The sequence below is a fragment of the Phragmites australis genome, chromosome 9 (genome assembly GCF_958298935.1).
Source record: "Phragmites australis chromosome 9, lpPhrAust1.1, whole genome shotgun sequence".
Lineage (NCBI taxonomy): Eukaryota > Viridiplantae > Streptophyta > Magnoliopsida > Poales > Poaceae > Phragmites > Phragmites australis.
The window spans coordinates 4,188,639-4,211,930 of record NC_084929.1 but is presented as its reverse complement, the minus strand read 5'-3'; the positions used below and the strand labels follow the sequence as shown (position 1 = coordinate 4,211,930).

Here is a 23,292-nt window from a genome sequence, read left to right as displayed (position 1 = left end):
CTAGATCGTGCCTATCAATGAAGCCCCCGAGATGGGATCTGAGGTAGGAGGTACAATAGGGTTCCGAGGAAGGGCTTCTGCGGGCTAGGGAAGAAGGAGAGGCAGAGTTGTCAACTCTCAACCTAGCCAGGAAGTCCACCAAAGCCACCATAATAGTAAAGAAACCCCACTACCCCCACCACCGGTGAATGATCTGGTGGCAGTGATGGCCACTCAAACCCGCCTACTGGAGGCCATAGCTCAAGCAGAGAACAACAATAGAGGTTATGGGCCTCAGAACAAGATGGCAGAATTTATGAAGATCAAACCTCCAACCATCGACAATACAGAAGACCCCTTAGAAGCTGATGACTAGCTCAGGGTAGTCACTAGGAAGCTCAAGGTCATAAATTGTGAGGGTCGAGAAAGGGTGAATCTAGCAGCCCATCAACTCACCAGATCTGCAGCGGAATGGTAGGAGAACTACTGCGAGGCATCAGTGGATGCTGATACAATCACTTGGGAGGAATTCAATGAAGAGTTCCAGAAGTACCATGTACCGAAAGGGATCATGGATACGAAGGCTAACGAATTTCATGATTTAAAGAAATGATCAATGAAAGTAAATCAGTACATTCGAAAGTTCATCTGCCATTCCCGCTATGCACCGGAAGAGGTGTCAACGGATAAGAAGAAGCAGGATCGCTTCAAGAAGGGACTGCAACGCAGCTTGTATGTTCACCTTGTGCCTGTTATCTACCCTGGCTTCAACACTATGATGAACAGGACCCTACTTCTAGAAGAGGCCCATGCACCCATAGAGGCAGAAAGGAAAAGAAAGTTTGCCGATCGAAAGCAACATGGCAGTCAGTCCTAGGGGACCAGTCTCAACCACCAGCAGAGAACCCAGTATCGGCAACCTCAGACCATGCAGTATCAGACTCCGGGATCCACATCCCGCATAGCAGCATCAACTCATCGCATTTCCAACACAGGTCAATCTCAGCAGAGCAGTGCCCAGACTCCAGCAGTTACACAGAGAATATGCTATATCTACCATCAGCCAGGTCACTATATGAAAGACTGCCCCAATGCCACCAGGAACAATGCACCAGCTCGTTCAGCTCCCAGAGCTCCGATAGCAAGAAGAGGAGGGAATCAACTAGCTGAATAATCCTGGAACTATGGACGAGGCCACGTCAATCACATTGATGCTCAAGAAGCCCAAGAGGCACCGGGAGTCGTACTCGGTGAGTTCCCCTTCAACTCAACCCTTGCAATAGTTTTGTTTGATTTTGAAGCTTTGCATTCACTTGTTTCTTCAAAGTTTGCTGCACTGCATAAATTATCAATTATGGTTCTTAATAATCCTAAGCTGGTTCGATCTCCTGTGGGAAATATCCTGTGTTGTCTAGGATGTCCCCAGGTTAAACTCCGTTTAAGTGGGGATAGAGTTCTTAGCAAACCTAGTGATTTTGAATTCAAATGGAATAGATATCATCCTGTGAATGGATTGGTTAACCAAGCACGAAGGGAATATAGCTTGTACTAGTAGAAGAGTTACCCTGGTCAAGCAAATCAAGGTAGAGTTTGAGCCTAAAAGACCCAAGTCTGACTCAATGGCCTGTAACTTATCTATCCAGTCAATAGAGGACGTATCAGTGATATGTGAATACCCAGATGTATTCCCAGAGGAATTGCCTGAAATGCCATCGGATCGTGACATTGAAGTCGGTATTGATCTCTTACCTGAAATAGCCCCAATTGTCAAGAGACCTTATAGGATGGCAGTCAATGAACTGGAGATATTGAAGGAGCAGATTAGAGAATTACAAGTGAGTGGTTTCATCCGATCTAGTTCTTCACCTTGGGGATCACCAGTTTTGTTTGTGGAAAAGAAAGATGGGAGTCAAAGAATGTGTGTTGATTACCGTTGTTTGAATGAGGTAACCATCAAGAACAAGTGTCCACTACCAGGGATTGATGATATGTTCGATCAGCTCAGAGGAGCCAGATATTTCTCGAAGATAGATTTGAGCTCAGGATACTATCAAATGAAGATCAGGAAAAGTGACATTCAGAAGACCGCCTTTGTAACAAGGTATGGATTATATGAGTTCACAGTCATGTCATTTGGACTGACAAATGCCCCGGCATACTTCATGAATTTGATGAGTAAGGTATTCATGGATGAATTGGACAATTTTGTGATAGTGTTCATTGATAATATTCTTGTTTACTCAAGGAGTGTAGAAGAAGCACGAACAACATCTAGAGTGGTTATGGAAAGGCTAAGAGTACATCAGCTCTACACCAAATTCAGCAAGTACGAGTTTTGGCTTCAAGAAGTGGTATTTCTTGGACATGTTCTAATAGCAGAAGGGATATCAGTGGACCCTTCAAAAGTTAAGGTAGTAGCTGACTGGATACAACCAATCAATGTCTCTAAAATCAGAAGCCTCCTTAGATTAGTGGGTTATTACTGCAAGTTTATTGAGGAATTCTCAAAGATAGCTAAGGGCTTGTTTGTTTCACGCTGCTTCTAGCTTCTGCTTCTGTCAGAAGTCCAGAAGTCAGAAGCCCAAACAAACGGGTTTGCTGAAAAGTGGCTTCTACAGAAGCTAGCTGAGAGTAGCTTTCTTGAGAAGTAGTGTGCTGAGAAGCCAAAAAATTATTGTAAAATTCAACAGCTAAAATCCAAAAGCAGATTTCAGAAAAGCTAAAAGCACAACTTTTCAGAGAAGGCATAAGCAGAAGCCCAAACAAACAGGTCCTAAGCCAATGACCAAGCTTCTCCAAAAAAAACACCAAGTTTGGATAGGATGAAGCCTGTGAAGAAAGTTTCCAAGAACTCAAGAAGAGGCTGACAACAGCCCCAATGTTAAAGTTGTCAGATATCCAAAATGACTTCGTGGTCTATTGTGATGCCTCACGCCAAGGTTTAGAGTGTGTACTGATGCAAGAAAGTAAGTTTGTGGCTTATGCATCTAAGCAACTGAAGTCGCATGAAGAAAACTACCCAACTCATGACCTAGAGTTAGCAACAGTTGTGCATGCACTTAAGATATAGAGACACTACCTTCTTGAGAATAAGTGCGAGATCTATACTGTTCATAAGAGCCTGAAGTATATTTTCACTTAGTCAGAGTTGAATCTGAGGCAACGAAGATGGTTAGAATTGACAAAGGATTACAACCTGAGTATCCAATATCACCCAGACAAGACCAATGTTGTAGCTGACGCCCTAAGCAGGAAAGCTTACGGTCATGACCGACGAGTGCAAGAGTTAAGCCCAGAGCTTCTTGTAGAAATGCAACATTTGAATCTGCACATAACACAAGGACAGGTTCACACTCTAGTGGTACATCCAACACTGGAGGATAAAATTCGTAAGGCCCAGTTAGAAGATGAAGAGATTCTGGAAGTCAAGAAGAATCTCGGGTTGAATAAAGCATCAGGGTTCCAAGTAGACCAACAAGGAACTATATGGTACAAGGATCGGTTATGTGTACCAGATCAGAAAAATATTAGGGAGTTAATCATGGATGAAGCCCACAACTCCCCTTATTCCATCCATCCTGGATGTATCAAGATGTTCACGGATCTGAGGATCAAGTATTGATGGACAGGAATGAAGGTCGACATAGCAGGGTTTGTCGCTCAATGTGACACCTGTCAGAGAGTCAAGACGGAGCACCAAACACCAGCAAGGTTATTGCAACTATTGCAGGTCCCAACATGGAATTGAGATGAAATTGGTATGGATTTTATAGTCGGGTTACCCAGAACTCAGAAGGGTAACGACTCTATATGGGTTATAATGGATCATCTGACAAAAGTAGCCCACTTTATACCAGTCAAGGCAACTTATAGTGGAGACAAGTTAGCATACTGGTATATTGACAATATTCTGAGGTTACACGGAGTCCAAAGCAGGATCGTCTCCTATCGAGGACCCCAGTTGTCCTCCAGGTTCTGGAAGAGTTTGCACACTGCCCTGGGAACTAAATTGGACTTTAGTTCTGTTTACCACCCACAGGCTGATGGTCAGACTGAAAAAGTAAACTAGGTTCTGGAGGATCTTTTGAGAGCTTGTGTGATCACCTACGAAAAAAATTGGGAGAAAAGTCTATCATTTGCAGAGTTCTCGTACAACTATAGTTTCCAAACTAGCCTGAAGATGTCGCCTTTTGATGCATTGTATGGAAGGAAACGCAGAACACCTCTACTATGGTCAGAAGTATGAGAGCGTACACTCTTTGGGCCTACATTAATAAAAGATGTAGAATAACAAGTTGATAAGATCAGAGAGAATTTTAGAGTAGCTCAGAGCAGAGAGAAAGGTTATGCTGACAACCGAAGGAGAGACTTGACCTTCAAAGTAGGTGACTACATCTACCTCAAGGTACCCCCAATAAGAGGCACTCGGAGGTTCTAAGTTCATGGAAAGCTGGCACCAAGATATGTAGGCCCATATAAAATACAGAAAAGGATTGGAGCAGTGGCATATAGATTAGCACTTCCGAAAGAGATGTCATATGTGCACGATATGTTCCATATTTTATAACTAAAGAGATGTTTGAGGGTTCCAGAGGAACAAGTTCCCCTATAAGTCATGGATTTGCAACAAGATCTTTAGTATGAGGAAAAACCCATCCGAATCTTGGATATGGCAACTTGTCAAACTAGAAGGACAGTAGTCAGATTCTGCCAAGTACAGTGGAGCAATCACACTAAAGCTAAGGCTACATGGGAACGCGAAGAGGATCCGACGAAGGAATTTCCAAATCTCTTCGACGAACTTTCCGAATCTCGGGATCGAGATTCCATTTAAGTGGGGTAGGTTTGTAACATCCTGAGTTTACACATATTAATTAATTGCAAATTTCACTCCAAATTAAAACTTTTTATGTTTAAGTAGATTAGCTAAGATTAGAAAAATAGGTATATGAATGTATATATACCAAAACGTGTACATTCATATATGTATTAAGTGTGATAAGATGCACTAGAGTCAGTTTCAAAATAGTCCTCATTAAATTGGTTCGTATACTTGGGTTTGAGGTTTTTATGGTTCTTTGTGTGGAGTTTTAAAATTAAATGTCTCTCAATTTCAAAACTACTCTTAGATTCTATTCAGCTCAAATCCAATTCGAATTTGAATCCTGTAATTCTAATCATCTCAAAAGGCTCGAGATCTAAGCCCAAATCATAATTCAAATATATTTATTTGAATTGATCTTAATCCAAAAGTCAAAATCCAAGTTCAAATCACTCATTGAATGTAATTCCAAAACCAATTCTACTTTTCTTTTTCTCTTTATTCTCCCGGGCTCTCTCTCTCCCTCTCTGTTTTGGCCCAAGCGCCAGCCAGGCCGGCCTTCTTTCCTTCCTCCCTTTTCCCTCCCTCGCCTGCGCGCTCTCGGCCTAACTCCCCCGCACGCTCTCTCAGCCCAACTCACACCATCCCGCACTGGCCTGCTCCCGCGCGCTCGCCCACGCCTGTTTGCACTCGGCCGTTCATGTGTTTGCCATCCGCCGTCGCTCACGCACGCTCTTTCCTCCCTCTCCTCCAGTGTGACCTAGCGCCGCGCCTCGCAGTCTCTCGCCATCGGGACGGCCGGCGAGCCACTTGCCTCTCTCACCCGTCCTGTCGTGTGCTCCTGCTCCTTTCCCTCTCTCTCAGCTCTCTCTCTCCTGCAACCCAAAGCTCCTAGCGCCCACAACTTTCGCGCACGCGTATGGACGGTGTAGCGCGCCCACGCTCCGGGAAAATGGTGGGCACCACCCTTCCACCTCACCCTCATGCATGTTGCCCATGCCGCCCGATGTCACGAGGCACGAGCCACACCGCCTCTCTCTGCTCCCCTCTCTCCCCTCTCTCGTCTATAAATAGTGCACCCGGCTCCTTCCCCCTTCCCATTTCGCCACCGCCATGCCCATTCTCTCTACCACAGCTTCGCCATCACTGAGCCGCCGTCGACGTGCTGCCGAGGAGCTTTATGAGTCCAATGTTGTCCCTGTGCTGCCGCTCGTTCGCCGGAGGACCGACGGGAGCCACTCGCACAAGAAGACCAAGCTGCTCCACCGCTTCGACATTGTCACTCCGCCGACCACCTTCCTGTTCTCGCCGTCTCAACACTGGTGAACCTCCCAGTCCCCCCTCGAGGCTGCGTAGATAGCATGTAGGCATCCCTATAGCTCCTTCTCGGATGTAGCCACAAGTCGTAGCATTTTGCCTCCACCGCCGTGAAATCATCCACCGTCGACGTGCTTTTGCTCTGTGTTGTGACCGGCCATGGTGTCGTGATGCCTAGAGGCACTAGGTCTCTTCTCTTTGCAGGCTGGCATCTCCCAATATAGGGGAGGTGCTGCCCAAATTTTCCCGGGCCACTGTCCCCTCTCTGGACTCCATCTGGCGTTGATCTCATCACCAATCGCCATCAACGAGCTCCCTGTCGCATCTGTCATACCGCATAGAAGCCTGGTGTCGACTTCCTGTCATGAAACCCCGTTAGAATCCCAACTTCGACGAGCTTCCCAATGCGTGCTGTTGTGGATTCCTCGCCGTCGGCCACTTTTTCCATCCCCTCCGCTGCTCGCGTTGTGCCTTGGGCTATGGCTCGGCCTGGCCAAGTGGGCCACAGCTTAGCCCAGCATGCTGTTAGCCAGGCAGGCTAGCCCAGTCGCCAAAGGCCGTGCCCCTATGGGCTGGCCCAGCTCCCGTAGCCCGCTACCCACCAGCCCAAAACCCGAGTGGGCCAGTATTGTGTAGCCCAGCCTAGCCCAAACAGAGCCCAGTTTGGCCCACCCGATATTGTTTATGTGGGCCCCACCTATGAATAGTGCTATTTCGTATTTTCCTGATTTAATTTTAGATTAAATTTTCTGAGAGCCATAACTTCTTCATTCTGACTCCGAGTTTAGCGATTCTTTCATGAAAATTCATCTAAAATCGAGATCTACTCATCTGTCACATTGTGATATCCACAGGGCTTATTTGACTTTACATTTGGTGTTATTTGATTCTTCTCTAGTATGGCTAGTTGTTGATCGTAACTGCAATTGCATAAGCACATGATTTCTACGAGTTCTGTGCAAGAAGCATCAAGAGCGAGAAAGATCCTAATTACAACCAAGACATCAAAGAAAACTCTGGAGAAGGCAAGTCCAATCTCCTTGATCATACTGAACCTATGTTTTCAAATAATCCACATAGTCAACTAAAACTGGACTTATTGTAGCATGTGATATATATAGTGTTTTCTTTGAACTACTTGTAGTAATTAATCCTATTAACACTTTTCATGCCATACATGTATCATCCAAAGTACATATCACCATAGGATTACATGTTGCTATCTATATTAATGACGGACGACGCCTTGATATCTAGCATGCTTAAATACGTCTCCCCGGAGACGTTGCTTTTCAAATATGTCTCTTCGGAGATGTCGATTTATTGTTATCAATGTTAACTCATATACCATGAATCCTTGATGATTTTGAATTTTGTGATGGTTGTGGAATCCTTGATGTCTTGTGGGATATGGAGGGTGTTGTGTGAAAATGGGCGCAAACAAATTTGGCGGGGGCAGGTGGAGTAGTACTCTGGGTGAGGATGCTCCTGGGGGCTTGAATCACCTTTGTGGTGTTCATTGCCGGAAGATATCTGCCCGGCCGCTTAAGGACCGAGTCATGTCGCTACCAAGCCTTGGCCATCCTGTGCAACCATGTGTTCTAAATGGGCTGAACTTGACTTCTCCTTCACCAGACTGGGTTGGGCATCATACTAGGAGACTGAGAGCAACAAAAGGCCAAGTGCCCATCTGTCCCTCTGTTGAAGGTTGCTGGAACTGGCCTATGCTTAAAAAGGGGGTTGGCCTTCAGTACATGACAGCTTTGGGACTTGGCGTGTCTCTTAGAAAAGCCCGGCAGGAAAGATGTTTGGAGGGTCTCGGTATGATTCGCTCATCTGCTTGCAACGGTTGGAGGCTGAGCATATCGCGTGGGTAAAGCTGTGCAATCTCTACATGGTGTAAATCTATTCGAATAGCCATGTACACGGTCATGGACATGCGAAGGTATAATCTCTTTTACTAAACTCCAGGTGTGTGTCTTGATGAGTGAGTGTGTGGCCTATATATCCATATGATGAGGTTCTTGCTCGATCCACCAAAAGATGTGTGGTACTACAGGTACACCAGGTGTGATCGTAGGGACTGCGGAGTGAGGTGTAACCCCTCTCAGGACAAAAAAAAACCCTAGATATAGCTTGTTACTTGGTTTTGGAACCATTTGAACTATTTTGAAAGTCAATAGTAGATGATACCATTAAATACTTGCATAAAACTGCTTTACGCTAAAATTATAACCGTATAGCCATGTCCTTGAATTACCTACCCCATTATGCATCTATCAACACTTTGAAAGTAGTATAGGGTTTGTTGAATACCTTCCGAACTCACTCTTGCTGTCATTCAAATGAGGAAGCCGATGCCGACTTCACCGGAGGTGAATGTGAGGATGAGTAGTAGTCTTAAAAGTCACATTCGCACCCTAGCTACTTGTGGCTTGGACTTTTGCTTCCATTGTGTTTTGATTGGCCGTTAGGCCAGGTTCATAATATAGAGTATGGTTTGTAAAAGGAACATTTTATACTCTGAACCTTAATACTTATGTACAAAGTTTGACTATGATACTACAATACGTATCAACTACTTGATCTAGGGACTGATACATGAGGTACAGGAGATCCTGAGAACGGGGGGTCTTACATATACTATGGGATTTTACCTCCTTCCTAGAGGGATACACAAGAAGATGGACACCATTAGATCTCATTTCTTTTGGAGGGGGACTAAGGATGTAAACAAATACCATTTAGCTAAATGGGAAGCCATTTGCAAGCCTAAGGACTATGGTGGTCTTGGCATTTTAAACACAACAATCATGAATGAGTGTTTGCTTGTCAAATGGATTGGGAAGATATACTCAGGAAAGGAGGAACCCTGGCTCAAACTCCTCAAATCCAAATACATGCCAGATAGCAACTTCTTCACCTCCAAACAGAGAGGAACCTCTCAGTTCTGGCAGAGTTTGCACAAGGTCAAATATCTTTTCCAATGGGGAGCTATATATAAAGTGAATAGAGGTAACAAAGACTTCTTCTGGAAAGATGTGTGGTTGGGAGAAACTCCACTCAAAATCCAATTCCCTGCCCTGTTCAACATGTGTGATAATCCAGATTCTTTAGTCTCTGACTGTTGGGTTGATAATGAGTGGGTGATTCATTTTAACAAAAGTTTGATAGAAAATGAACTGCTCCAATGGGAGGAGCTGATGCACAAGCTGCAAAGCGTTAAGCTGAATGAGTCTAAAGATGAAGTGGATTAGGCTCTAGACAAATCAAGGAGATTTACTACTAAATCCTTATATAGGTTTTTGACTTTTGAGAGGGTCTTCAGCAAGGGAGCTAAGAAGATCTGGGCTACTAAATTACCCCTCAAAATCAAGATCTTTTTATGGTAGATACTTCACAATAAACTCCTAGTGGCATCCTCCCTTAAGAAGAGGGGCTGGAAGGGGCGTAAGCATTGTTGTTTGTGTGGTAAAACTGAGGATATCAACCATGTCTTTTTTGGATGAGTGCTTGCACAGTTTTCATGAAGTGTTCTGAGAGAAGCCGTCAGCTGGAATGGCTTCCCTACCTCAGTAGCCGACTTATGGGCGAGCTGGCTTCCGAAGCCGTTTAACATCACTCAAAATTAGGGATTTTCCTCTTTGCAGGTATAGCTTGGGCTCTATGGAGGACGAGGAACACAAGGCGATTGAGAAGAGGTTCCCCAAAAGGCCTGATGAAGTTCTTCCTCGTTGTATCGTTCATGCAGAAATGGAGCATCCTCCTACATGATGACGATAAGTTGAAGGTAGACCGTGCCTCTGCTGAACTCCGGGAGTAGCTACGGGGCTTCACTCCCAATCCTAGCCCTGTATCTGATACCGGCGACTTGTAATTTGTTGGCTTCAGCCTTTGGTGTAATAGGATAGTAGACTGTGGCCTCGGGCCTAGAAATGTTGTTGTGTCTGTCTAGTTCACTGGTAACACCAGCTCCTTGTGTTCTTATTCTAGTGGATTCCTTGTCTACCCATGTGGTTGTGAACCTGCTTAATGGCTTTCAATACAAGTCGAGTTAATCTCTGTTAAAAAAAATGGTTGAGTCCGAAAATGTGCTGAGCAAACTAGAATATTCTATTTTCATGAAAGCTTTTATTCTTACACATAAAAAGAATAGAAAGCCAATCAACTTGACAACACAAATACATAGTGATGAGGATTTGATAATTAATAATTAAAGAATTACTAGAAATAAAGTATATCATGAGGATGGAATACCATCGTACATATACTGATACCTTGTATGGTAGATTTAATAATTTTCATGAGGTAAATAAGACATGTGCGGATATCAGACAGTTCATAATATTCTATATGGAAATTATCCCCGAATTAGAAAAGAATCCTCCATGCAACATAGTCTAGGAAGGTTACACTCGAGACTCTGACTATAGTACATCTCTCTAACTCGACTATACAAGGAAGGGTAGGGGTGCATCGAAGGACAAGCGAAAGAGAGCCAAGCAAAAGCAATGTGATGTCAGATAAAAGCAGAAACAACTCATTGAGATCCACATCATATAGCCACGATAAGATTCATCCAACAAAAGCTTTAAGATTTAGAACACGGGAGAACTCCTTGAGATTCATATGAGTAGATGTAGATATATCCTAATTATAATTGTCTTCTCCTGAGATTAATCAAGACAGCACAAAGACGTAAGATTGTTATCCTACTGGAGGAGGCTCAAACCTATATAAAATATTTTGTCCTTCTATTCGATATTAAATAAGTATTTACATAATTGACTTTACCAATAGTCAATACATAAACCCTCAATTCAAGAAAATAAACCCTAGCAAGATGTTTCTCCTCCAAACTATAAGGCAAGACAACCTAATTATCTAAATGACAAAAATACCCAACAAAACGTAATCACAAAAGAAAACTAAAAACACAAAAAAGCAACAAAAAGAAAAAAAAAACGCAACTCAAAGCAAATCGAAACAAAAAGAAAAGCAACACAAACAAGAAAAACTAAAAACACCTAGCAAGGCAACACAAAGCAAAGCAAAGGAAAAAAGGACAAAAAAAATCACATTATAGTCATCATCACCTTCCCCTAGCCTTGTTGGCTTGCCTTGTCATCTCATCCTTCAATATTGCGTAGATGTGTGGCACCATCTCATCTTAAAATTACACATCAAACTAAATAAAGTATATTTTTCCTGCTAAGAATCTAAAATGTAAAAAACTAAAAGGTACACCCTAACTTTGTTTGCTTGCCTTGTCATCTCACCCCTCCAAGGTTATATAGTTGTATGGCACCATCTCCTCTTAAAATTACACGCCAAATCAAATTAAAAGTATATTTTCTAGCTAAGAATCTAAAATGTAAAGAACTAAAAGCTAAGTGATAGGTGCTATGTTTCATATATTTTGTAACAACATGGGCATTTAGCTGGTTAAACTAACCATAAAAAAGTATTGAACTATGAATCACCAATTTATTATTCCCCCTTTTTAATTGTTGAGTCCAAAAATGTGTCGAGTACATCAGTATCTTCTATTTTTATTGAACGCTTTTTATCTTACAAACAGAAAAAATCCAATCACACAAACTCCATAATCTCTGAAATTGAAGCAAAATAAAACTCTAGCAAGATATTTGTCCCCAAAACTACAAGACAAGCCATTCTAAGTGATAAAAAGATGCATAAAAGCCCAAAACAAAAAGGAAAACACAAACCACGGCACACAACCAGCAAAGCAGCGAAACAAATTAAAAAAAAGCACTTTATCATCACACCTTCCCCCTAGCTTTGCTTGCCTTGTTATCTCACCCCTTTGATCACCTGTGCGGCACCATTTGCTCCCAAAATTACACGCCAAACCAAACTAAAAGTATTTTTCCAGCTGAAAAAATCTGAAATTGGAAGAAACCGATCTATCTATAAATATCCGGGAGATAATTTTACCCCCCAACCAGACCTAAAACCCTCACCTTATCTTCTCATCTCCTCCCCACCCCTTTCCTCGAATCCTACTACTGCTTAGGCTGCTGCTTCTTGCTTCGTTGCGTGCTGGCGGAGCAAGAGGCGGCCATGGCCACCACCACCGACGCCGCCCGAGTCGCGCCCGTGGAGGACGAGAACCCCGCCCCGGCGGCGGCGGCGGAGGAACCCAAGAAAGTCGAGGCGGCGGCGGAGGAGGAGCCCAAGAAAGTCGTTGCGGATGGGGGAGAGGAGGAGGAGGTGAGATTGGAGGGGAAAGGTGGGGGCTTTGGGAGTCCGGTGGCCGACAACGGCGAGGCGGAGGCGGATGGAGGTGGGGCTGACAGCGGGGAGGTGAAAGAGGTGCAGGTGGATGAGAAAGGTGAGAGCTTGGGCGCTGCGGTGGCCGAGAAGGAGGACGGGGACGGGGAGGCCGCCGCCGCCGCCTCCGTGGTGGCGGAGACGCCAGCTCCGGCGGTGGAGTCCAAGCTCGAGAACGGCGAATTGGCCGAAGGGGATGCTTATTCGGTTTCTCCTGATGCGCCGGAAGGTGAGGAGAAGGGTGAATTGAGGGAGGAGCAGGAGGCAGGGGAGCAAGGTGCTTTGGCGGTGGAGGCGGATGATGCAGACAAGGTGACGGATGATGCCAAATTGGCCGTGGCCGAGGATGAAAAGCCGGAGGGTGAGAAGGGCGAGGAGGTTGGTGCTGGAGGTGGAGATGTTGGTGAATTGGGCAGCGAGAAAGAGGTTGACGAACCAGAGGATAAGGTAGCTCCTGCCGCTGAAGCTAATGGTGAATTGGGTGGCGAGGTTGAGGCGGTTGATGAGACGGTTGCGGTAGGAGGTGAGGAAGCCCCGGAAGAATCGTTGGAGAAGGATGCTGATGTTGAAGACGAGGTTGCAAAGCCTGAGCCAGTGAATGAGGCGAGTCCAGTGGTAAGTGAGCATCCTCAATCAAATTTCGTTGCTAATAGTGTTGATAGTGTGGATGTGAATAATTCTAATGTTCCAATCCAGGTTATTGATGATGGAAGCGCAGAGAAGCTTGCTCCTGCAAGTGTGGACAGTGGGCTTGAGGGAAGTCCTGAGAAAGGGCAGAATGCTGAGGATAGAAGCTCAGAGACGTTTGCTCTTGCTAATTCAGACACTGTGCTTGAGGGAAGTCCTGCGAAGGGGCAAAATGCTGAGGACCAGGTGGCCACCAGTGAAGCGGTGGAAGATAATGGTGAAAGTGTTGTAGCTGATGACACTGATGATATCTTGTCTCGAGAGTTGGCTCCAGAATCAAGCAAGGAAAATAATGGTGATGAGGAGGCTGAAGGTGGTGCTACAGAGGTTGTTGATCGTGAAGAGGAGGCTGGTGATGATGACATAGTTGAGGCTGCGGCAGATGATGAGGATGGGGTTGGTAACGAGGCTGATGAAGACGATGATGGTGCGAACTCTGACACGAGTCCTGCACGAGTTGCAATTTTAGAGAGCTCTGAAGCTGCGAAGCAGATCATGAAGGAGCTTGCGGAGGGCTCTAGTGGTAGTGTGTCTGGCTCAAGAGACTACACCAATAGCATGGATGGGCAGATTATGCTTGATGATTCTGAAGAGGATGAGGATGACGATGATAATGATGATGGGGATGAGAAGGGGTTCGATTCTGCTGCCCTGGCGGCCCTTCTGAAAGCGGCAACCGGTGCATCCTCAGATGGGAATATCACAGTTGCTTCCCAAGATGGTTCCAGAATATTTACCATGGACCGACCAGCTGGTCTTGGTTCATCAGCCCCTTCTCTGAGGCCGACTGCACCTCGTCAACCTGCCCGATCAAACCTGTTCAGCCCCTCTGAGCTTGCAGTTACTGCTGATCCTACTGAAGAGATGACCGAGGAAGAGAAGAAGTTGCACGACAAGGTTGAGTTGATTCGAGTAAAGTTTCTGCGTCTAGTTTACAAACTGGGAGCTACTCCTGAAGAAACAGTTGCAGCACAAGTGCTGTACCGTCTGAGCCTTGCTGAGGGTATCCGACATGGAAGGCAGACAAATCGAGCTTTCAGCCTTGATAATGCACGGAAGAAGGCCTTGCTACTTGAAGCAGAGGGGAAAGAGGATCTGAACTTTTCATGCAACATACTTGTTTTAGGAAAGACTGGAGTTGGCAAAAGTGCAACGATCAATTCTATTTTTGGTGAAGAGAAGTCCAAAACTGATGCTTTTGGCGCGGCAACCACCAGTGTGCGGGAGATTGTTGGTGAGGTGGATGGTGTCAAGATTAGAATCATTGATACACCAGGCCTTCGACCAAACGTTATGGACCAAGGATCGAATAGGAAGATTCTTGCTGCTGTCAAGAAATATACCAAGAAATGTCCCCCAGATATTGTTCTATATGTGGATCGTCTGGATAGTCTGAGCCGTGATCTCAATGATTTGCCTCTTCTGAAAACCATTACTGCTGTTCTTGGTTCATCCATATGGTTCAACGCAATCGTTGCTCTCACACATGCTGCTTCTGCTCCTCCTGAAGGCCTCAATGGTGCTCCCATGACATATGAGGTCTTAATGGCTCAGAGATCCCACATTATCCAGCAATCCATCAGGCAGGCTGCAGGAGATATGCGCTTGATGAACCCAGTAGCCCTTGTTGAGAACCATCCTTCTTGCCGGAAAAACCGTGAGGGCCAGAAAGTACTTCCAAATGGCCAAAGCTGGAGACATCAGATGCTGCTCTTGTGCTACTCCTCAAAGATATTATCAGAAGCCAACTCACTTTTAAAGCTTCAGGATCCTAATCCTGGAAAGCTTTTTGGGTTCCGTTTCCGCTCCCCGCCGCTTCCCTTCTTGCTGTCTTCCCTCTTGCAGTCAAGAGCCCACCCCAAACTTTCCCCCGATCAGGGTGGCAATGAAGGAGATTCTGATATTGATTTGGATGACTATTCTGATATAGAACAAGATGATGACGAAGAGGAATATGATCAGCTTCCACCATTCAAGCCCTTAACCAAAGCTCAGCTTGCGAGGCTTACAAAAGAGCAGAAGAATGCTTATTTTGATGAGTACGACTATAGGGTCAAGCTTCTCCAGAAGAAACAATGGAAGGATGAGCTCCGCAGGTTAAAGGAGATGAAGAAGAGGGGCAAAACTGACCTAGATGATTATGGGTATGCTAATATCGCTGGAGAAAATGATCAGGATCCTCCTCCAGAGAATGTATCAGTTCCCTTACCTGATATGGTGCTACCTCCTTCATTTGATTGTGACAATCCCACATACCGGTACCGCTTTTTGGAGCCAACTTCGACTGTCCTGGCAAGGCCTGTTTTAGATGCTCATGGGTGGGATCATGACTGTGGTTATGATGGAGTAAGTGTTGAAGAAACACTCGCTATACTTAACAGGTTCCCAGCTAATGTAGCAGTTCAGGTCACCAAAGACAAGAAGGAATTCAGCATCCATTTGGATTCTTCCATCGCAGCAAAGCATGGGGAGAATGCATCGTCACTTGCTGGTTTTGACATCCAGACTGTTGGGCGGCAGCTTGCGTATATTCTTCGTGGTGAGACCAAAATCAAGAATATCAAGAAGAACAAGACTACTGGAGGATTCTCAGTGACTTTCTTGGGTGACATTGTGGCAACTGGGCTGAAGGTTGAGGACCAGCTCTCTCTTGGGAAGAGGCTTGCACTAGTTGCGAGCACTGGTGCGATGCGAGCTCAAGGGGACACTGCATATGGAGCTAACTTGGAGGTGCGTCTGAAAGACAAGGACTATCCGATTGGCCAGTCCTTGTCAACCTTGGGTCTTTCTCTGATGAAGTGGCGTCGTGACCTCGCTCTAGGCGCTAACCTGCAGTCCCAGTTCTCCATCGGAAGGGGTTCAAAGATGGCGCTTCGTCTTGGACTGAACAACAAGCTGAGCGGGCAGATCACTGTCAGGACAAGCACATCAGAGCAGGTTCAGATTGCACTTCTGGGTCTTGTGCCAGTTGCAGCCTCCATCTACAGGAGCTTCCGGCCCAGTGAACCATCGTTTGCCTATTAGCTCGGCAGGAAGAGGATCAATTTACTTATTCCATCATTGTGTCTTTTTCGCTTAGCAATTTTCCTTTTTCGTATGAACTGTAATTCCTGCCGTTTCAGTTTACTCTTTGTACTCCGAAGATGTTCCTATCATAATTTTGGCTGAATAGGGTTGTGAGATTTATCTGGAACTATAGCTGAATAATGTCGCTGGATCTATGATCCTTGTTATTTTCAGTATATTACAATGTTGCTCTTGGCATCAAGTTTATCTTTTCATTCTGGTATTACTTCTGTTTAGCTAGTGGTGGTGAACTGGTAATGTGATGATAATTACTAGATCCTGGATGCATTGCACGTATCTGCTAATATATTTCAGGTGCTGAATTGCAGATGCTTCTGCATATCCCGCTTAGATCCCTGAAAGAGTGCATGTTTCTGCATATGCATCATAGTTGAAGACCTGAAGTGCATGGTTCTGCACATGTATCATGGTTGAAGTGCGTGCTTCTGCATAAGATTTTGAATGGCATGCAAAAGAGGTATCACGTACCTCTACAGGGAAAATCCTTGTCAGCTGATGCTGAACTTGTAACAGGAGTGAAATATCACATGGATTCACGTACCTCTACAGGGAAAATCCTTGTCTCTTTTAGATCGTTTGCAATCGATGGATTTGTTCTGTTCAGTTTTGGTCAAAGCTTAACAGAGAGTCAGAGATCAAAACCATCTTGCAAGCTGGATGTCCTAAAATACGGCACCAGTTCGAAACATATTATAGCTTTAGTATGTATATTATATATATAGCCAGCCTGTATGATTCAACATTTCTAAAATACAGAGACCCGGGAACACAGTCAATGCGATGGCAAACAAGATGCATCCACCATGATCTATTTGAAGATCAGGTCAACTGGTACCAAAAGCGATGAGGCCATGTTTGGAATTTATATGATTTAGTTAAAAATTAAACTAATACATAAGAATTTTTAGGATTCAAATTTTTAGGATACAAGCCATGGGTAGTACTGGCCGGGAGAGCAACCTGTTTCCTCGCCAGTGACCGGCCGGGAACTGGCATGGGCTGGTCCGAGATTTGGAATGACCCAAAGATTGAAACCCAGGTGAGCACTGGGCAGGGAGCTCAACTTACTCGAACTTTTTTTATATTTTTTATTTCTTTAATATTTTTAAGAATACACGGTTATTTTAAAAAATAGCAGACTAATTTATATCGCCCGTTTAACAGACGAGAACAATGTCTTGCCATTGAATGGGCGAGATCTTAGGGTGTCAGCAGTCAGTGAATTAAATAATCGGAGAAAGGAAGATCTCGCTCGTTCAGCAGGCGAGATCAAGTTCTCGCTCACTGAATGGGCGATACCTTCGTAACGTCTCCGTCATGCGAGCCTATTCAAAAGGTCTCGTTCGTTAAGGCAGCAAGATATTTTGGGTATTTAAACCGGTGCGACCAGCCCTGTCGACGTCATGCCCTCATTTGTTTTCCACTAAGCCGAGAGGAGAAGAAAGGGGAGGGGAGGAAAAATTGCGCGGCGAAGATCTGCCGTAGAAAAGAGGTACATTTTTTATTTATTTTTTTACAAACTCGATAGGATAGTCAGTAGTGTTGGGTTTTAACATATGTTAGATGTTAGATTTAGAATTTTTTTTACAAATTTAGTAGAATAGTCACTAGACGTATGTTAGAATGTAAATCAGTTTTAGAATTAGGGTTTGATATAGTTTAGTAATTAGATTATGTTTATAAGCATATTTTAATAATTAGATGTAGTATTTAGACATATGTTGAGTATTAAATGTAGGTTTTAGATATAGTATAGTCATAACTAATGTGGTAGATGTACGATTTTGATGTACGATCTGGAAATATTTTGTTACAATATAGATTACATATTTGGCTATATTTGTAATGAATTTTTCATTGTAGATGTAATTTTACATAATTATTTATGTTCTATTGCAATAATGTTAGGATTTTTATCGATGGTGACTAGGTATGTCAGATATGTGGCAGTTTACGATTTTTATAGGAACAGTAAAATATTATATGGTCCGAAAGGGTTAGTATTGTCTGTATCTCAGTCAATGGACAAGTGTATCTTCAGACCTACGTACAAAAGATTCGGACACTTGTATGTCTGATTGATGTGAGGTTTTAAAATAGATCCCGAGATTTAAGAGATGACCATTAGTATTATAGGCAACTGTTACAGAGAAGGTGTGTACGAGGAGGTGTTCCCGCTCTGGAAAGATGTGGAAGAGGTAACTGCAGGATGTTGTGCACAGAGGTTGGCCTCCTATGTTACTTGTGAAATGGAAGAATAAGGAGACAGTTAGGGAAATACAAGGTGGGGGGTACGCAGAGGAGGACGGTGTTGAGGAAGAGTATGAGGAGGATATCGATTCGGATGGTGCACATTCACCGGATTATTCGAATGAACCTACTAGTGAGGCAGACGAGGGGGGCGAATCTCTTTTCTAATTGAACAGATGGAGCGGGATGATCGTGAGGCTAACGAATCCCTTGAGTATGACATCTCGGATGATGAGGACGATGCTCTAGTTCCCGTGGACTGAGACAATTCCAACTTCAACAACCTTGTGGTGAATAAGGGGAATCAAGTGGCATGGGAGTATATGCAAAATGAGGTGACTCAAGGTGCTAGGTATCATACCAGTCATGTCATTAAGGATGCTGTGACTCAATGGATGTTGTGACTCATTGGGCGACATCGCTTCGATAACAGTTTTATGTTGTCAAGTCAAGCAAGAAGGAATATGATGTCAAGTATGCGAATGAGGGTTGCTCGTGATGGGTGCATGGCTTCAAGGGGAAGTGGGCTAACTATTAGGAGGTGTCAATTGTGGCCGAGCACACTTGCATGATGGACAAACTTGAGCCCAGTCATAGGAATATAACCTCATCCTTTGTCGTCAATGTGATGTACGTCCAAATTGTGAACAACTTGAACTACGAACTAGGATCTATAATTGGGCAAATTGAGGAGTACAAGTACACTATTAGCTACAACAAGATATGGAAGGCGAAGAGGAAGGCAATCAAGATGAGGTTAGAAGCATCGTAACGAGAATCTGCCACATTTGCTACAGACCATTGCTCGAAGGAACCTAGGGACGTATTACAATATTAATAAGTACCCATTGCTATCTAAACCTAGCAAATACGTCCTGAAGCGATGTTTCTTCACAATAGGGGCATGTATCGAAGCTTTCTCTCTCTATCGGCTGACGCTTCTATAGTATCGCACATCTTTCTCTCTCTATCGGCTGACGCTTTCGACATCCGCGCGAAAGAAATCCCTAAAACACACCCTGGCATCGCAATAACTCTCCCTCCAACACACTCAACAGTTCCTGGCAGTATACCCCCTTGTGTATATAAAGGTAACCCATCCATGGCTACTTCTTCTCCAACATAGTCCAACATAATCCCTTCCATGGCTTTCGGGTCCGACAAGGGTAAGAGCAAGATACACCCTTATGAGCTATTGCGCGACATCCTTGATAGATGCAAGCGTGAGGACAAAGAGCGAAGAAGAAATGAAGACCAAGAGCAGAAGAAGAGGGAGCTGGAGTTGGAGATAGAAGAGCATGAGGCATGCATGTCACAGTGCGATTGTAGTATAATAGCAAGCCTGAAATCGTTCCATGCTTGCCACAGTTACTTGCTTCTATTTTGGGGTGAGTGTGCATGACATCATACCATGCTACAAATTTCATCAAATTCACCCGCTTCCCTCCAACAATATGACAAGCTCAGGTGCAAGTATGAATGATACGCGGACAAAGTAGAGTATGTGAACATCAGCTACAGCTAGGATGAGGCTGAGGAAATGAGGTGGGAGGATATTGAACGGCCGAAGATGAGGCTACATGAGTTCAATGAAGAGTGGTGGGATAAGTACCTCGATATATACGGTAACATGCAGATTCCTCCACAATGCATGTGCGGTGTATCGACTGTGCCGAGACTTGTGGCATACAGAATGGCACAAGGGTACGTGTGCAGCAAGCCCTGCCTCCATGGATGCAACTTACAAGAGATCCATTGGGAATATCTGGATGAGAAACCTCAATCTTTTCCACCTACTCAGTAGATATTTCTTGCACCCGATAATCTATCTTTCCATAAGGCATGCTTTGTTTAGCGATAGAGTATTAAATGCCATTGTAACTTGTCGTAGAATGTGTATGAGTCAGGGCATATTGCCTTATGTACTGTACTTATAGATAGGCATTGAATGCTTACGATGACCCTTATTTGTGATGTACTTTATTTTTTTCAATGAAATAGCGAGGTTTTATTATTATACTAATACGTTTTTTCTAAGCCCAATACTTTCATAGGATTTCCTGTCTTCCATGCAGAGGCAACAATAACTCCTTACTGAACTTTTGCAGAATAAAATGACCACACCAAACAACAACTTTCATAGGAAAATTCTGTCAACATCAATACCACAACTTTTTCAGCTTTCACATCAAATCCTATGCTCCAGTCCCGATACAAGCCCTTGCACTCAGTCCATGCACCAGCTCCCAGCCACTATAAATAACTCCACCCTCACCCATTGATACACCACTCCTTCCTCAGCTCTCTCAACTGCAATGTCTTCCTCAGCTCCACCAAACCCACCCAAGAAACATTAGAGGATTTTTATCCCCCAAGGGGTCGAACAGCCGATGTGCTTCTGCGGCGACCCTTGTAGACTTCCCGAGCCTCAGGACATCTCCTACACGTATGGCATATGCTTCTTCATGTGTGACAATTAACAGTACGACAAGCCTCAATATGGACCATACGAGTATCCATCGGTATAGCGATATAGATCACTCATGTGGCACTTTCCATATGATTTTATGCATTATCTTACTAATCTCCTATCTTCTTTTATTTATCCAGTCTCCTCTACCTATCTGTGAGTCTATGACTTCATGAAATGGCTCGACATGAGCCAAATGAGCACCAGAAGTGATGGGTTGACATGAGCATGCGGTGGAGGAGGAAGTCATACGAACACCGGGAGTACGAACAACAACATAAGGAACTACGACTAAAGTGTCAGGATGAGCAACTCATGACGAAGACAGTAAAGGAGCGCGTCGCGGCTGAAGCACGTGAATCAAAGAGGGAAAGGAAGTGGAAGAGGACCCATCACGCTAAGGCGTAGCGCACCGAAGCCCTGTGAAAGGGAAAATATCCTAGATGCACTCAGTAGAGAGCATCTATTTTAACCTGATATTTTTTTCATTCCCTAAGGTATGTTAGGACTAGCAACGACACGCTATTAGGTTAGTCTTCAGGCATATCATACATGCCAATATTTGTTATCATCATTTCATTATGGTCAGAGTCCTTTCATACAGTGACGATAAACTTCATGTCCTATGTAATTTTTGTCAGCGTATGTAACCTCCGTGTCGGGCTCTATGCTAATAGAGCTTCACAACTACAATTATTTAAAAAAATAGATTTTGTATCATCCCAATATTACTTTACTAAAAATTACTCATACAATTTTTCATCAAATAAATAAATAAATATCGATAAATTTACATCGAACCAAAATTTTCAAAACAATAACGATTGTCAACAACTATTTGCATAATTAACATTTTTAAAATTTTAGTTCGGGCGAAGCACGCCCAAGAAGGAATGAAGGACGAAACTTACGCGGTCGTAGTCCCTCGGTACTGCCACTTGGCTGCCGGAATCCTGAACTCCAGGCTCGATAGCGCCGGCCCGGAGTCCTCCCTCCTCCTCTTCCGCCGGGGGCTCGGCGGGGCCGCCGCGCGGTCTCCGGGCGCCGGATCGGGCCCCAGCCGAACAAGGCGCGGCTCCAGAACCGGGAATGCCGCCTCTGCCAATGGCGGCGGCGGGGACTCCGGCACGGGAATGAAGAGCCGGGGGTGCTTCCCCCGGTCCTTTTGGCGCCGCCGCCGCCGCCACTGCTCCACTACCGGCGGTGCCTCCTCCTCCGGTGCGGTGGCTGCTGCCGCAGTGGCCCCACTGCTGGCCTGCGGCTCGCCGCTCGCGGCGCTCGGGCCACCGGTCCGCACCGGACTGCTCGCGGCCCCCTCGCTGGCCGCCTCATCCAACCCAGGGAGCTCGGGGGCCTCGGGGCTCCGGCTCCTCAGCCGGTCGACTAACCCCTGGGCGTCGAATTCCGGCAGCTTCGCCTGGATCGCCGCGCGCTCGGGGTTGGCGCAGAGCGCCATTTCTCGCCACGGGAGCTCCGCCCGGCTCATGTCCTCCACGCCGGTCACCACCCGGATCATGCCCCTCAGCTCCGCCGGGCCTAGGTCCCAGCTTGCGCCGATCTGGGTCCGGGTGATGTCTTCAGGCCCGGTGTAGAGCCAGCAGGGCCGGGCCTGCTCCCGTAGGGGCGCCAGGCGGCGGCGCAGAAAATCCGCCACCACCATCACCGAGGTCAGCCCGGTGTCGCGCAGGAACCTGATGCGCTCGAAGACCGGCTCCAACCTCGCATCCGACGGCGGCGGTACCTCCCATGTCAATTTCTGGGGCTCCGCCGCCACCTCCGGCAGGGCGAGACAGTCGTGGGGGTCGACGTCGACGAAAAACCAGTCCCGCCGCCACTCCTCCCATTTGCTTCGCAGCACCTGGGGGATGTACCGCTCCCCCATGCCGTCCCACAGCCGGAGATTGCAGCAGCCCGCGACATCCGCCATGGAGTAGCCTCTCTTCTTCCCGGCCGATCGCAGGGCGAAGAAATGCCGAAGAAGCGTCACCGACGGCGCCACTCCCACGAATATCTCGCAGAAGTGCGCGAACACTGCCAAGACGACGACCGAGTTGGGGCTCAGATGCACCAATTGAACGCCGTAGGTGTCGAGGACTTGAAGGAAAAACGTCGAGAACAGCGGCACCAGCCCCGCCGCCACGAAGGATGTGAACAGAACAATGCGCCCGGGACGGGTCGTCGCCGGCGAGAAGTTCGCTGGCGTCACCACCGAGGCCCCCTTCTGGCCCTCGGGGACCAGCAGCTTCCTGACCTTCTCCGCCGCCTCTTCGTTTGTCAGGCGAGACTCCGGCAGTACGCTGTCCGGAGTCCTATCGCGGCGGCTTCCTCCAGCTCTCGGCATTTTGTCGGAGGGGGAGTTGGTCTGGGTGGTGGAGAGAGAGGTGTG

At 45.6% G+C, this 23,292-nt stretch overlaps 1 protein-coding gene across 1 annotated transcript; it reads left to right on the top strand.

Annotated features, from left to right (window-relative positions):
* Positions 1-12,070: 12,070 nt before the first annotated feature.
* On the top strand, positions 12,071-16,380 carry LOC133928464 (translocase of chloroplast 101, chloroplastic-like). The gene is made up of 2 exons (XM_062374797.1): positions 12,071-13,027; positions 13,109-16,380. The coding sequence occupies exons 1-2, from the start codon at positions 12,203-12,205 to the stop codon at positions 16,121-16,123; spliced, it is 3,840 nt and encodes a 1,279-aa protein (XP_062230781.1). The 5' UTR covers positions 12,071-12,202; the 3' UTR covers positions 16,124-16,380.
* Positions 16,381-23,292: the final 6,912 nt, after the last annotated feature.

What these genes read in the sequence shown, in the direction of transcription:
- LOC133928464 (XM_062374797.1), top strand. Translation starts at nt 12,203, where the DNA reads ATGGCCACCACCACCGACGCCGCCCGAGTCGCGCCCGTGGAGGACGAG. An exon ending in TGAATGAGGCGAGTCCAGTG is followed by an intron (nt 13,028 to 13,108) that starts GTAAGTGAGCAT and finishes GTTCCAATCCAG; the next exon opens with GTTATTGATGATGGAAGCGC.